At 35.6% G+C, this 12,360-nt stretch overlaps 2 protein-coding genes across 3 annotated transcripts; one reads left to right on the top strand and one right to left on the bottom strand.

Moving 5' to 3' along the window:
• Positions 1 to 1,877: 1,877 nt before the first annotated feature.
• On the top strand, positions 1,878 to 6,106 carry LOC145629230 (malate dehydrogenase, mitochondrial-like). Its single transcript, XM_081681775.1, has 7 exons — positions 1,878 to 2,205; positions 3,162 to 3,335; positions 3,454 to 3,622; positions 3,824 to 3,885; positions 4,020 to 4,141; positions 4,530 to 4,647; positions 5,730 to 6,106. The coding sequence occupies exons 1-7, from the start codon at positions 1,963 to 1,965 to the stop codon at positions 5,868 to 5,870; spliced, it is 1,029 nt and encodes a 342-aa protein (XP_081537901.1). The 5' UTR covers positions 1,878 to 1,962; the 3' UTR covers positions 5,871 to 6,106.
• A 410-nt stretch (positions 6,107 to 6,516) lies between these two features.
• On the bottom strand, positions 6,517 to 11,263 carry LOC145629229 (transcription factor GTE4-like). Of its 2 annotated transcripts, none has more exons than XM_081681774.1 (6): positions 10,972 to 11,263; positions 8,632 to 10,757; positions 8,487 to 8,532; positions 8,285 to 8,395; positions 8,128 to 8,200; positions 6,517 to 6,993 (listed from the first exon to the last, which is right to left on the bottom strand). In XM_081681774.1, the coding sequence occupies exons 2-5, from the start codon at positions 10,582 to 10,584 to the stop codon at positions 8,151 to 8,153; spliced, it is 2,160 nt and encodes a 719-aa protein (XP_081537900.1). In that variant the 5' UTR covers positions 10,585 to 10,757; positions 10,972 to 11,263; the 3' UTR covers positions 6,517 to 6,993; positions 8,128 to 8,150. The 2 variants fall into 2 exon arrangements, with proteins under 2 accessions (XP_081537900.1, XP_081537899.1); XM_081681773.1 differs by having other exon boundaries at positions 8,632 to 10,694.
• Positions 11,264 to 12,360: the final 1,097 nt, after the last annotated feature.

Below are 12,360 nucleotides of genomic sequence, written 5' to 3'. Positions count from 1 at the left end.
ATAGCAAACACTTCAAGCTTTTTGATATGTTCGAACAACATTTTTTTACTCCTAAAAGCTCTTAACCAAAAACCATCTGTATTACTCCCTCCGTGTTTTAATAAGTGTTACACTTACCAAATCCGGCCGTGTTCTAATAAGTGTTACACTTCCTTTTTTTTTTTTTGGCAAAAAGCTATATTAAAAAATTATGGGTAATGCTATACATAGCCCTTAGGGCTATATATAAGAATTGAATTAACTCTTGGAAAATGTATAAAGTTAGGAATTCATGACAAAAACACGCGCAAATCGGTGTAATTAGTGTGTTTTTGTCATGATTTTCTAAATTTAAACAATTTTCAAGAGTAAATTAAATGCTTATACGTAGCCCTTAGGGCTATGTATAGCATTTTCCAAAAATTATATATCTCTCCTCTTATGGTCCCCACCTAAACCGACTACTACTTTTTTTATTATATCTTTCCTCTCACATTCATTGCTTTTCAATAAACTATTAACCCCACTATCTTTCTTGTACAATTTTTAATACTCCAACCACCCCACTTACCTCTTAATTTATTTAAGTCAATTAAATTGTCTAAAACTATGTGTCGGTCAAACTATGACACTTAAAAAAACACGGAGGGAGTACATCTTTTTTTTATTACCGAAACCAAACAATATTTTAATAATAAAACCTTTTTGACGCAATCTTACAAAGAGATTGTTTGATTAAGAGTTTGGAGCAAAAAGGGTTTTTTAGATTAAAAGGAGTCATTTGTCCTTTCTAAAAAAACTCTAAGATACTTGGTAAAGAGTTACAAAGTATTTGAAAATACTTTTTTGGTCTAATAAGCTCTTTTTTCAAATGAGAAAATACATGTTCGCAAGCCTGATATACTAACAGGGGTATATAAGATATTTCACTTATTTATCTTGAGGCAAACTAGTACTTTCTTCCTTTTCTTACTCCCTTATCCCTCCTCCATCACAGTCCATCCCAATTTCTTCCTCCTCCATCACAGCAACGCCATCACCACCTATGGTGATTAAAAATTCTGTTGCGGAGAAGATGCTTCTCCATAGGGAATGATATGGTCCTACTTGACACTCTTTTTACTAGGGTTTTGTTTCGTCACGAATCAGCTTTGAGGCCATTATTGTCGGAGAAGGAAGATAAAGAGGACGACAAGGGTTAGAAGAAGAGGACGACGAGAAAACAAATAGATCGATGGGAAGACAAAGAGAGGATTTTGGCTTGATATGGTTGTGATGATATTTATGGATGTGACAATGATTGAAGAAATGGTTTATTTTCATTTTTTTTTTCGAAAAAAGAATAATAAAAAAATATTACTCTCTCCGTCTCATAATACAATGTCACTATTTCTTTTTGGGTAAACCAAAATACAATGTCACTTTTTATTTATTTATGAATAGCATGTCTCTTTTTATTTAAAGTTTGTACTTTTTAACATTATTACTCTTATTTTTGATAAGTTGTTTTTTTTTTTTTGTACTTTTAACATTAATTTTCAACCCTTTTTATCTCTGTTCAATTGTTTTCAAAGGAATTTTCAACTTTCTTAATTTTTGCATAAAAACCTAAAGAACATCACGTAATGAGACGAAGAAAATATAAAATAATTTAGTGATCAAGGCCACAAGAGTATTGGTTTGATCATATGGGCACTCCGCACTACCGTTTCAAATTGGTAATTTCTTAAAGGGATTTTTAATAAAAAGGCCAAAATAATAGTAATAGTAATAATAATAATAATAATAATAATAATAATAATAATAAAACACACACATTAAAAAATCTTTTTTTGTTTTGATGCAATCTACATCTACATCTAACAAGAGTGACAAATATCAACATAAATAGCCCCACCTTTCTCCCCTCGCCTCCCCCATTTCTTTTCCGACTCTTTCTTCCTTCCTTCCATTTTCTCTCTCCTCCATTTTTAACCTTCAACAATGAGGTCCCAAATCCTGAGATCCGTCCAATCAGCTGCTCGCAAATCCAACTACACCCGCAATTATGCCTCCGCCGCTAGTCCCGAGCGCAAGGTCACCATCCTCGGCGCCGCCGGTGGTATCGGCCAGTCTCTCTCTATGCTTATGAAGCTCAACCCTCTTGTTTCCACCCTTTCTCTTTACGATCTTGCTGGTACTCCTGGTGTTGCCGCCGATGTCAGCCATATCAATACTCGTGCTCAGGTTTACCTCTCTTTCTCCGTCATTTTTTGATTTTGGATTCTGGGTTGTGTTTGTTATGGTGTTTTTGTTCTTGTTTGTATCTGATCTTGTACATTTTGATGATTCATTGGTTTTGATTGTGGATTGATGCATTTTCAGGGTTTATGTGATTCAGTTTTAGGGTTTTGGTTTAATTACTTATTTGCTTGATATTTATGGAATTTTTTTTAGTGTTGTGGTTTATTGCATTATACGAATTTAATGGGGTTTTAAGGGTCATTGTTATATTTCTAGGGTTTTTGTAAAAAATATTTTCTGGGTTTATGTGATTCATTTCTAGGGTTTTGGTTTAGTTGCTTACTTAATTGCTAATGTTTTGGATTATTGGTGTCATATTTTTTATAACGGTTGTTGTTTTGAAAATTGGGGTTTTGTCAAAAACTCAAAACCCAGTTCATTTTGTTTGTTCAATTTTGGATGAATAGGGATTTTGGTGCTTGTATTTTTTAATTTTAGTTGTAGTTAGAAATGATTCTGGTAGCTAGGTGGTGAGGTTGTGTATTATCATTGGGTACCATTAATACCGGTACAATGTGTGCATGAATTGTTTTATTGAAAGTTTGATACTTTTTATTTCTATTACATGGAAAGAATGATACTTTGATTAGCTTGAATCTTAGCTTCTCACTTCACTGATACAGCGGAATGTAATGGTACAATGTGTGCATGAATTATTTTATTGAAAGTTTGATACTTTTTATATCTATTACATGGAATGAATGATACTTTGATTAGCTTGAATCTTTGCTAAAGCTTCTCACATCACTGATACGGTGGAATGTAATGTGATAGGTAGTTTTGACATGGTTGCTTTACATATTATCTGTTAATACCATATTTGTTCCTAATTAATGGTTCTGCAGTTTAGGATGGGTAATGGAAATTTAATTTGTAGATGTGATTTATATTTTGCACAGGTTTTTGGTTATGCAGAGGACAAAGAATTGGGCAAGGCACTTGAAGGATCAGATGTTGTTATAATTCCTGCTGGTGTGCCTAGGAAGCCTGGTATGACTCGCGATGACCTCTTTAAAATCAATGCTGGTATCGTGAAAAACCTCTGCAAATCTGTTGCCAAGTACTGTCCTAATGTGAGTTCAAACTTGCTTTTCATTTTTTTTTTCATGTTTAGTGTATTCTGTAATCTGCTGAACGAATTATGCATCCTATATCTTACGTAGTGATCTTTCTGGTGACTGTCTGAATTAGGCTCTTGTCAACATGATTAGCAATCCCGTGAACTCAACAGTTCCTATTGCATCTGAGGTTTTCAAGAATGCTGGAACTTATGACCCCAAAAGGTTGTTTGGTGTGACAACCCTGGATGTCGTTAGGGCTAAGACTTTCTATGCTACAAAGGCTGGCCTTCCAGTTGAAGGTATGCCATTAAAGTCACATTGTAACATTGCTTGAGGGTCCATGTCCATGTGTGCTGATTTACATTGTAACATGTTATGCTGGCCTTTTCAATTGTCTCATATCCATGTAGGGGTAGTTGGCAATATATTGATTGTTTGTCAAGTGGCCTTTTGTTTAAGTGGTACGATTTTGCTAATTTATATTGTCTGCTTACTTGCAGAGGTCAATGTGCCTGTTGTTGGAGGTCATGCTGGCATAACCATTCTTCCATTGTTTTCTCAAGTATGTACATGGACTGTGTTCATCCTTTCCGCTTAACCTCACTTTTTTAACAATGTTGTTTACGGGGCAGTAATTGGCTCATTTAATATGTCTTTAAACTTCATTGGTTCTAAGTTTTCTTGTTGCCCTGTTAGGCTCACCCACAAGCCAATCTTTCCAACGCTGACATTCAGTATCTTACAAAGCGAACACAAGATGGAGGAACAGAGGTGGTTGAGGCTAAGGCTGGAAAGGGTTCAGCAACATTGTCTATGGCGTAAGTCTGATCTTCTAAGAAACCTCTTATGCTTAATTACTGAGGATTTAGGAACAATATATCGCTAGTTTTCATTCTAGAGATAGGTTTTACTTGAAATATCAATGTCAAATCTAGTTGTCCCTTTTTATTGCAAATGGAGTGAAAGTTATGGCAACTTGAAACAAGTATGATTTCATGTGAAATCAGTTGAGGTCGGGCAGAAGTCGCAGAACATTTCTGACCCTTCATATTAGATACACAGAATATTTGGAGGCCAATATGTGGCCACTTTGTTAATAATAATTCTGATTTAATATTCTTCTTTTCTCAAAATATTACAATGACAGCTGTTCTTTTCGTCTATATGATTGCTGATGCTCCTGGCTTAAATTCTTATCCTCTGTAGTTATGCTGGAGCCATATTTGCCGATGCCTGCTTGAAGGGACTTAATGGTGTGCCAGATGTTGTGGAGTGTTCTTACGTAGCATCAACTGTCACTGATTTGCCCTTCTTTGCTTCTAAGGTATTAAATGTTACTGGTTGAATATCCAGCAGTCGTAGCTTCAATTCTGTTTTCCCTCTTTGCGTACTTGTAATTTTTCGTAGCTGTCTTTGCTCTTTCTTGTTACTGGTCTGGTCTGGTCTGGTCACTCAACAAATCTACTTGTAGAGTTCTAGTAGTAGCGTGTGTCACCCTCTATTTGGTTCCACTAAACTACTCAAATCCCTTTATTTCTATTTTAGAATGTACTGACTGTTGTAATGAGCAAGATATGCCTAGCTGTTTACGTATCGTCTTTGTAATTTATGTTCTCTACTGCATAGTTCCAAGTTAATAAGAAACCCTTGGCTTTGGCTGATGAAATTGGCAAATAAAATTCTTGTGTGATACATATTATGTATGTTTAAGTGATTAAGTGGCTGCTGATTGTCATTGATAAAAAATAATATGTAGACTTGTTACTGGCAGAAAATCAGAAACCTTTGCCATGTAGGGATTGGATGGTGTTCTGTTACATTTGTGTTTCCTTACCTGTGTCGGGATTGGATTACTGTACACTTGACTAAATAGCTGATACATTTGGAACTTGTCTGTTTGCTTTATAATAAGATTTGATTATTTTTTGTTTAATTGGTAACAAGAAAATGCCATTGCAAACTATTCTCGCACTATTTTTTCCAGTCAATTACAAATGTTAAGTTTAAGGCTCAAAAATGGATAATGTGTGGTTGTATTGGTTTCGGTGGTTAGATGATCCTGTATTTTTCGCATTTCTTTGCTGTGGTTATTTTGGTCTCGTTTTCAGTCTTGTGATTGGATGATTCCTTCAAAGTCGTCTTCCTCTGAATGATTAGCATTCCCATTTTGTTTTTTTTTCTTTAGTCTATAATTTTTTTAGTGGGGTGGTAAAAGGTATCATTGTGAGTTGTGATGTTGAGTACATGTAACTCCTCTGTTAGTTAATTTTGGTTGAAAAATACATGGAATCATGAAGTGCTGATACATCATTCTAGTGGCTTTTCTTTTGCTATATACATAGTCACATAGATCTAGGTTATGTATATGTTTATATACAATTTTTCCTAACATTGCTCTACTTGCAGGTAAGATTGGGGAAGAATGGAGTGGAAGAAATATATGGATTGGGCACTCTATCCCAGTATGAGCAAGAAAGTCTAGAAAAACTCAAGGCTGAACTTAAATCATCCATTGATAAGGGAATTGAGTTCGCCAGCAACGAATGAGAGTTGCGAGAACATCCCTCTTTTGTGTAGAGGTGAATATAAGTCCTTGTTTTAGGAATTGAACCATTTAAGATTTTTAGTTGGTTCCGGCCCTTTAAACTATATAATTTTGCTCGCTGCCATGTTGTATTGAGTGTGGCACTATTTGAAAATCTCCCAAATGCTCGCCGTTTTTTTGTTTCGGCTGGATTCAAATGTCAATAAAGAATCGTGAACCTTGCCATTTGTTGGGTTTAGTTCTACTATCAATAACCTTCTAACAAAATCATTTTGATCAACAAACTTTATTTCTAGACCTGTGAAAATCTTTCATGCTTACCAATGCATATTTTAAATACAATTGTACATGGCCGGTTGAATTTATCAAATTCAGCTAGACTGTTTCTAATTTATAAAAAGCTAAAAAAAAACATAGTAAGTATGGGTAAGACAGGGTAAAATTTCCAGATTAAAACAGAACGAAGATCATTATTATTTTGTATAGTTGAAATTTTATATCAACTACCGTACAGTTTGACAGCAAGTTCAGAAAGAACAGAAGGCCACTAACCCAAAACAGAAAGTGTTCCACTCTTTCACGAATTGAAAAGGCGAATTGAACTACAGATAACACCCCTAATATAGCTAAACAAGATGGATGAATGGATCTTTAAACTGCGAATGAACATAACTGCGAACAATCTAGTCACTGAAAGAATTCCATCTATCCTCATACAACAAAATTAAACTGTACAACAGCTAAAGCTAATTCAAAGATAGAAATTCAACTCCAAGCCTAACAACCTACACGCCTACAGCGAAATCCTGAACTTACCACCCTATATGTACGCCAGTGACAATCAAGTATAGTCATTTGCTTGCCTATCACATACTTAGGCAGAAATGTGAGTAGCAAAATCTAGGGAAAAATATACAATTGCTACACCAGCATCTTGAAACTGCCAATGTATAGATTATGATACAGGTATTATAGAGCCATCAAATAAAAAAAGTTCTATTTATGAGGGGCAAGCTGAAATCCCCCAGGATGGGCAGCAACTTCAAAAGGAAGGCTTCATAATGCAAAGGCAATTCGGCAATCCATCAACTGCAGCATGCACCATTTGCATCTAACTACCTAACACTGTCAAGTAACAAAAGAAAGTTCATATAAGAATCACATACATGTATCACTATTAATAATTTATATAAAACCTAAGCGAAACATGCTAGACAACTTGTCAGTTGTCACAAAAAATTTCAAACTAACACCTATACTGGAAGTATTCCTTTAAGAATATCAATCTCAGATGATTGCCATGAACTACTCTCACTTCCACAAAGGGAAATATCACATCAAAACAGATAAAATGACCCTCAGAAATTCAAAAGACAAAGCCAAGCAACTTAACAAGATGCCAAAAAAGTTCTACATGCATTATGTTTTACTTCATCACTCTAGATGTCAAAAAATTCAAAATTACATATGCACAACAATTCCAATATTGACATCAGTCTATTTAGTAGAGGCTTAATTCAAGAAATTGAATGCATAGGCAGTGCTGTAAAAAAGCACAAGAAATACAAAGATCATTAAGGCCCCTGTAACTAAGCAAAAGTAAAAGTACAGTGACACCTTTTTAATAATTAAAAAGCTTATAGCATGGAGTACAATATAAGCTAAATAAAACTCACTAAACTTTCAAAAAGAGGCACCAAATTATGCATTACAATATCATGAAAAGTAAAAAGGATTTGTGGTTTTCATTATTATGGAAAACATTAATTAATAAATACTCTAAAGATAACCAATTAGGTTGAAGTGCCTTAAGGCACCTTACAGGCAATCATCTCCAATTAATTCAGTGCCTTAAGCTAGGCCGAGGCATGCTTTCATATAAACAGGGTCCAGATTGAACTGTGTGCCAGGATCACAATTTAATTACGTGGATTTAAGCCAGATGCTAAAACATAGTTTGTACAAAATATACTAGTTACAACAGAGACCCCCCAAAGGTAATTGTGTCAGTAAATAGATGAATGCAAAGTAGGGTGAGCCCCTACAAACCATTCCCTTTACAAGAATGGCGAGCCCAATAGAATTTTACTTGGGGTAGGTCTTACACATATTTGGCATGCAGGTTATCAAACTATCACAATAAGCAAGTAAAATATACAAAGTACAAGCTAGCAAACCAAAATTAGCTTCTCAAATGCTAAAAACTCGAATTATATGAAGAAAGGAAGAGGAAATTACTCAAAAGTAGTTGCTACCCACCTTAACAAACATTAGATCCTATGTTAATGGCCTCCATCTGAATCAGAGCCAGAAGAGCTATCACTATCTGAATCTGCAAGAAAATAATCAGGGTAAGATTGAATGTTTTTTATTTTTTTTCTAAAGAAAGGAGGGTGGTTTGGCACTAGAAGTTTACCACTTGAAGATCCCGAATCACTACTAGAACTGCTTGAGCTACTTGAACCACTTTCATTATCACTGCGCCTCTCTTGCTGAGCAGGAGGAGAAGCGGCAACATTTCCTTTATCTAGGAGACATTCATTTAAACCAATTATTCATAAGAAAAAATAATAATCAAACTAGTGAAACATCCTGATCCAAATCTTTTAGCTAGTTACCTGCTGTGGTTTCTCTAGGCACTTCAACAGTGGCAGGAACTTGAATCTGTAACAAGCGAACATACAATTCATTTAGCATACAAAGATCCACATGATAATTATCGATCTAAGACTGCAAGCTGAGGATTAAAAAAAAAAAACTCACTGTTTCTTGAACAGCCTGCGCTGCTGCTGCTCTAGCCTGAGCAAGTTCAGCTCTCCTCTTATGCTTGCTTAGGCTCTTCTTGTAATTAGTCACAAATCTATCCAGCTCCCAAAGTGTCTCTGCATCAACACTGTCAATATCCACTTCAATCTCATCATCATGTTGTGATAGAGCTGAATTCCTCTTCTTAATGATCTGCACTATAGCATCAAGCTTCTCTGAAGGCAAGCTCTGAAGATGAGTGCTAAGCTTTTGCTTTTCCTCAAAGGTCATGTCCCTTTTGTGGGGATCCTTGGCTTTAGGCTTCTTTGGAGCAGGCTTCCTTCCTGCCGAATATGCAGGCCTTGGCCTAGATTCCTGTCTAACAGGCATAGATTGAGACCTCTCCAGATTTCTTATCTCTTGAATGGTTGGAGGGGGGTGAAGAAGCGGAGGTGGAGCGAAGGACATAGGCACTGAAACATGAGCAGGAGCATATGTCTTCCTTGATGTTGGGGTTGGCAAATCACGAATCATTTCGTACCTCAACTTACGATCATATTCACTCTCAATAGCAGGCCACTTATCTTCAAAAATATTTAGCAACTCTGTAGCCATGATGTGAACATCCTGGCCAGGAGGATTATAGGTAAGAGCATTATGAAAAGTAAGTCTTACATCCTCGGCAAACTCCCTTGGAGTTTTGTACCAATTCTTGGTCAATCTACCCTTCACTGTACCCAAATCCATTGGATGCTTTATAATATCGAAATAATCACGAAGACCAAGCCTCTTCACATCCACAGGTTGATTAAACACCCACCCATGCTTATGGTTCATTATCTGCTTCAGCAAGCTGCTACATTTGCTAAAAAATTTCTTATCAATTCTGTAAGCAAAATCCATTTCTCCTCCCCCATGCTTCTTACCACCACTTGACTTTGTTTTCCTATTACTCTCAGCAGGTGGGAGCCGATCTTTACCCAAAAGGAACTCTGAATTTCGATAGTATTGATTCGCCTTGGGAGTCCTCTTTTCTTTCTCGACAATTTCACCTCCGACTCCATGGTGATTGTTATCCATCACAGAAACTGACAGTTGCCTGAATGACCTCGAATTACTATAACCAGCAGAACCCGCTTCTGAATGCATTCTAATACTACCACCCACCCCCTTTTCAACTCCGCCATTAACCGGAAAATGCAAGCGCCCAACAACAGGAGGTGTTGTTTCAACTACCATACTTGAATACGTACTAAGCTGATTCTCTTTGTCCTCAAGTTTCTTCGCCATTTTCCTAACTTGATCAAGCTCATCCACTAACTTCCTTTTCAACCCTTTAACCTCCTCTTTCGACCTAGCAGCCGAAACACTAATACTCAACCTATCATCTACTTGAGTAACCAACGGTCTCAGCACCACCCCATTTTCCAAATTCCCATCATGCCCATTCGGAACAGGAGCTGCCTCGCCTCGATTAAGACTCGATGAATCCCCCGACAAAGTCCCCAATCGCGGTGAATTCTGCTGGGGTTGCGAGGAATTTGCTCCCTCAGCCGGCAATTCAAGCGGCAAGGACACATTTTCCTGACCATCCTCACCATTCTTCTCATTTTCACCCTCCTTACCATTGTTGTCTACATTCTGACTGCTGTTGCTGCAGCTACTGTTGTTATTAGCCGCAACACCATTACCATTACCGTTGTCAACACGATCATTTTCGACATTATTATCATTCAACGCATCATTATCGATGTTGTTGGTGGCAGTGACGGTATGTTCCGTTTCACGGCTTTCGACAGCGGCAGCAGCGGCAGAAGTTGTGGTGGTGGTGGTGGAATCATCAAGATTTTTGACAACATCATTGTTTTTCTTGATGTTATTTTTATACTTTCGAGTATAAACCTTATAATTCTCACTCCAACGATGTCTTTCCCTAGGAAGCTCATCAGCTCCTAAAGTCTCCGAAGCCATACATGTACGGTTTGCTTCCTTAATTTTTCCAAAACCCCTAAAAACTTTGGACACTTCTTAAAAACCCTAAATTCTTCAATCCCTTCGAACAAGATTCCAACTTTAAGGGTCTGAAAAAAAAAAATAGGGTTTTGGATTTGAAATTGGATAGGATTTCATGAAAACCCTTAACCCTAAAACATTCATACAAAAGATAAGAACTTTACACCAGATCTCACCATAAACCCTAAATTCAATAATACCCAGATGCAGAATTAAATTTAAAAAAGCATAAAACAGAATAAAAAACGGATCTTTCTGATTTTTTTTATCTCCCAAATAAAAATAATAAATAAAAATCAAAACTTTATAATAAAAAGTACATCAAAATGAAATTAATTCACAAACCTTAATCTTTGATTGATGAAGATTCACCCAAGCAATTGAACAAAGGGGTGTTTATGAATTTGGGGATTTTTTTTTTTTTTTTTTTTTTGGAGAGAGAGAGAAAAGGGGCCGAAGGAGGCCGTCGAGGAGAGAGAAAGAAAAAAATTAGGGTTTGCGAAATTGCGAGAATATTTGCAAAGAAGGCCCTTCGAAAACACAGAAATTGAATTAATTTCTTTGTCTTAAAAATTTTCAAGTGTGTATTTATAATTTTCTCCCTCTTATTGTAGTTTTTTTCTCCCACGCGCCGACAAGGATTTCTTGTGTTGTTGTTGATTAAGGTTTTGAGTTTGAAGATCACCTACTCATAGTCATAGTAAATTGGTAACACTAACTAAAAGATTTTAAGAGTTGTACTAAAGATTCTAAAGTAGTGATATAAGGGAGGAGTTTAAAAGATTTCAAGCTTTTGATATTATCATTATTGCTTTTGCTTTTTGAGAATCTGTGAAATAGCTGGATCGCTGTCTGAGTAAGATTCTAAAATGGTGTTAACAATTCAGAAGAGTTTAACCTTTTGGTAGTGTTTCTTTTGTAGACCATTGAAATGGATTACTATTGTCTGAAAGTTAGATACAACAACTATTTTATGCTTTTGATTTTGATTTTTTTTCCCTACTCTTTCGTGAACCAGTGAAATAGTTACACCGCTGTCTGAAAAATGAAATTCTAAAGCGGTATAAAGAGTACCAAATATTCAAGCTTTAGATTATCTCTCTTTCAGAAACCACTAATGTAGTTGTACATCTGTTTGAAAATAAAATATATAATTCTTGCTAAGATAACCAGTGAAATAGTTAAATCGCTGTCTGAAAAGGAAATTTTAAAGTAAAGTGTATAAAAGATTTCAAGCTTTAACTTGTATTTTTTCTCTTCTGGGAACTAGTGAAATAATTGTATCATTGTCTAAAAAGATGAGAAATGGTCAAATAATTGTACCACCTTATGAAAGAGGAGATTTTAAAATAGTGTTTAGAGTAAAAAAAAATCTTAAGATATTGCTCTTCTAAGAACTAGTGAAATAATTTTACTACTATCTAAAATGTATGTGATTCTTAAATAGTAGTAAGAGTATCAAAGATTTCAAAGATTTAAAAAATTTTGATTTTCTATAAAAAAAAATTTTATCCTTTTGAGTGCTAGTGAAAATGAATGAAGCTGAGTTGAGGCATTTATGATCATGATCAGATTAGGCAATATGAGATATTGAACCCTGGAAGTATTAAACTTTAATGATACACTTTTATTCCATATTGAAACATTGATAATTTATTCATGAGATCAGAGGTGAGTTAAAAAAAAGAGATAGGAATAGGAAATTGTAGACACCTGATTATGTCTTCCCAAAAA

Source organism: Chenopodium album, chromosome 4 (assembly GCF_948465745.1).
Source record: "Chenopodium album chromosome 4, dcCheAlbu1.1, whole genome shotgun sequence".
NCBI lineage: Eukaryota > Viridiplantae > Streptophyta > Magnoliopsida > Caryophyllales > Amaranthaceae > Chenopodium > Chenopodium album.
The sequence above is the reverse complement of the archived record's forward strand: the minus strand, read 5'-3'. Positions and strand labels throughout refer to the sequence as shown.

What these genes read in the sequence shown, in the direction of transcription:
- LOC145629230 (XM_081681775.1), top strand. Translation starts at nt 1,963, where the DNA reads ATGAGGTCCCAAATCCTGAGATCCGTCCAATCAGCTGCTCGCAAATCC. An exon ending in TCAGCAACATTGTCTATGGC is followed by an intron (nt 4,142 to 4,529) that starts GTAAGTCTGATC and finishes TATCCTCTGTAG; the next exon opens with TTATGCTGGAGCCATATTTG. An exon ending in TGCCCTTCTTTGCTTCTAAG is followed by an intron (nt 4,648 to 5,729) that starts GTATTAAATGTT and finishes CTCTACTTGCAG; the next exon opens with GTAAGATTGGGGAAGAATGG.
- LOC145629229 (XM_081681774.1), bottom strand. Translation starts at nt 10,584, where the DNA reads ATGGCTTCGGAGACTTTAGGAGCTGATGAGCTTCCTAGGGAAAGACAT. An exon ending in GCCTAGAGAAACCACAGCAG is followed by an intron (nt 8,396 to 8,486) that starts GTAACTAGCTAA and finishes AATGTCTCCTAG; the next exon opens with ATAAAGGAAATGTTGCCGCT. An exon ending in TGATTCGGGATCTTCAAGTG is followed by an intron (nt 8,201 to 8,284) that starts GTAAACTTCTAG and finishes ATTTTCTTGCAG; the next exon opens with ATTCAGATAGTGATAGCTCT.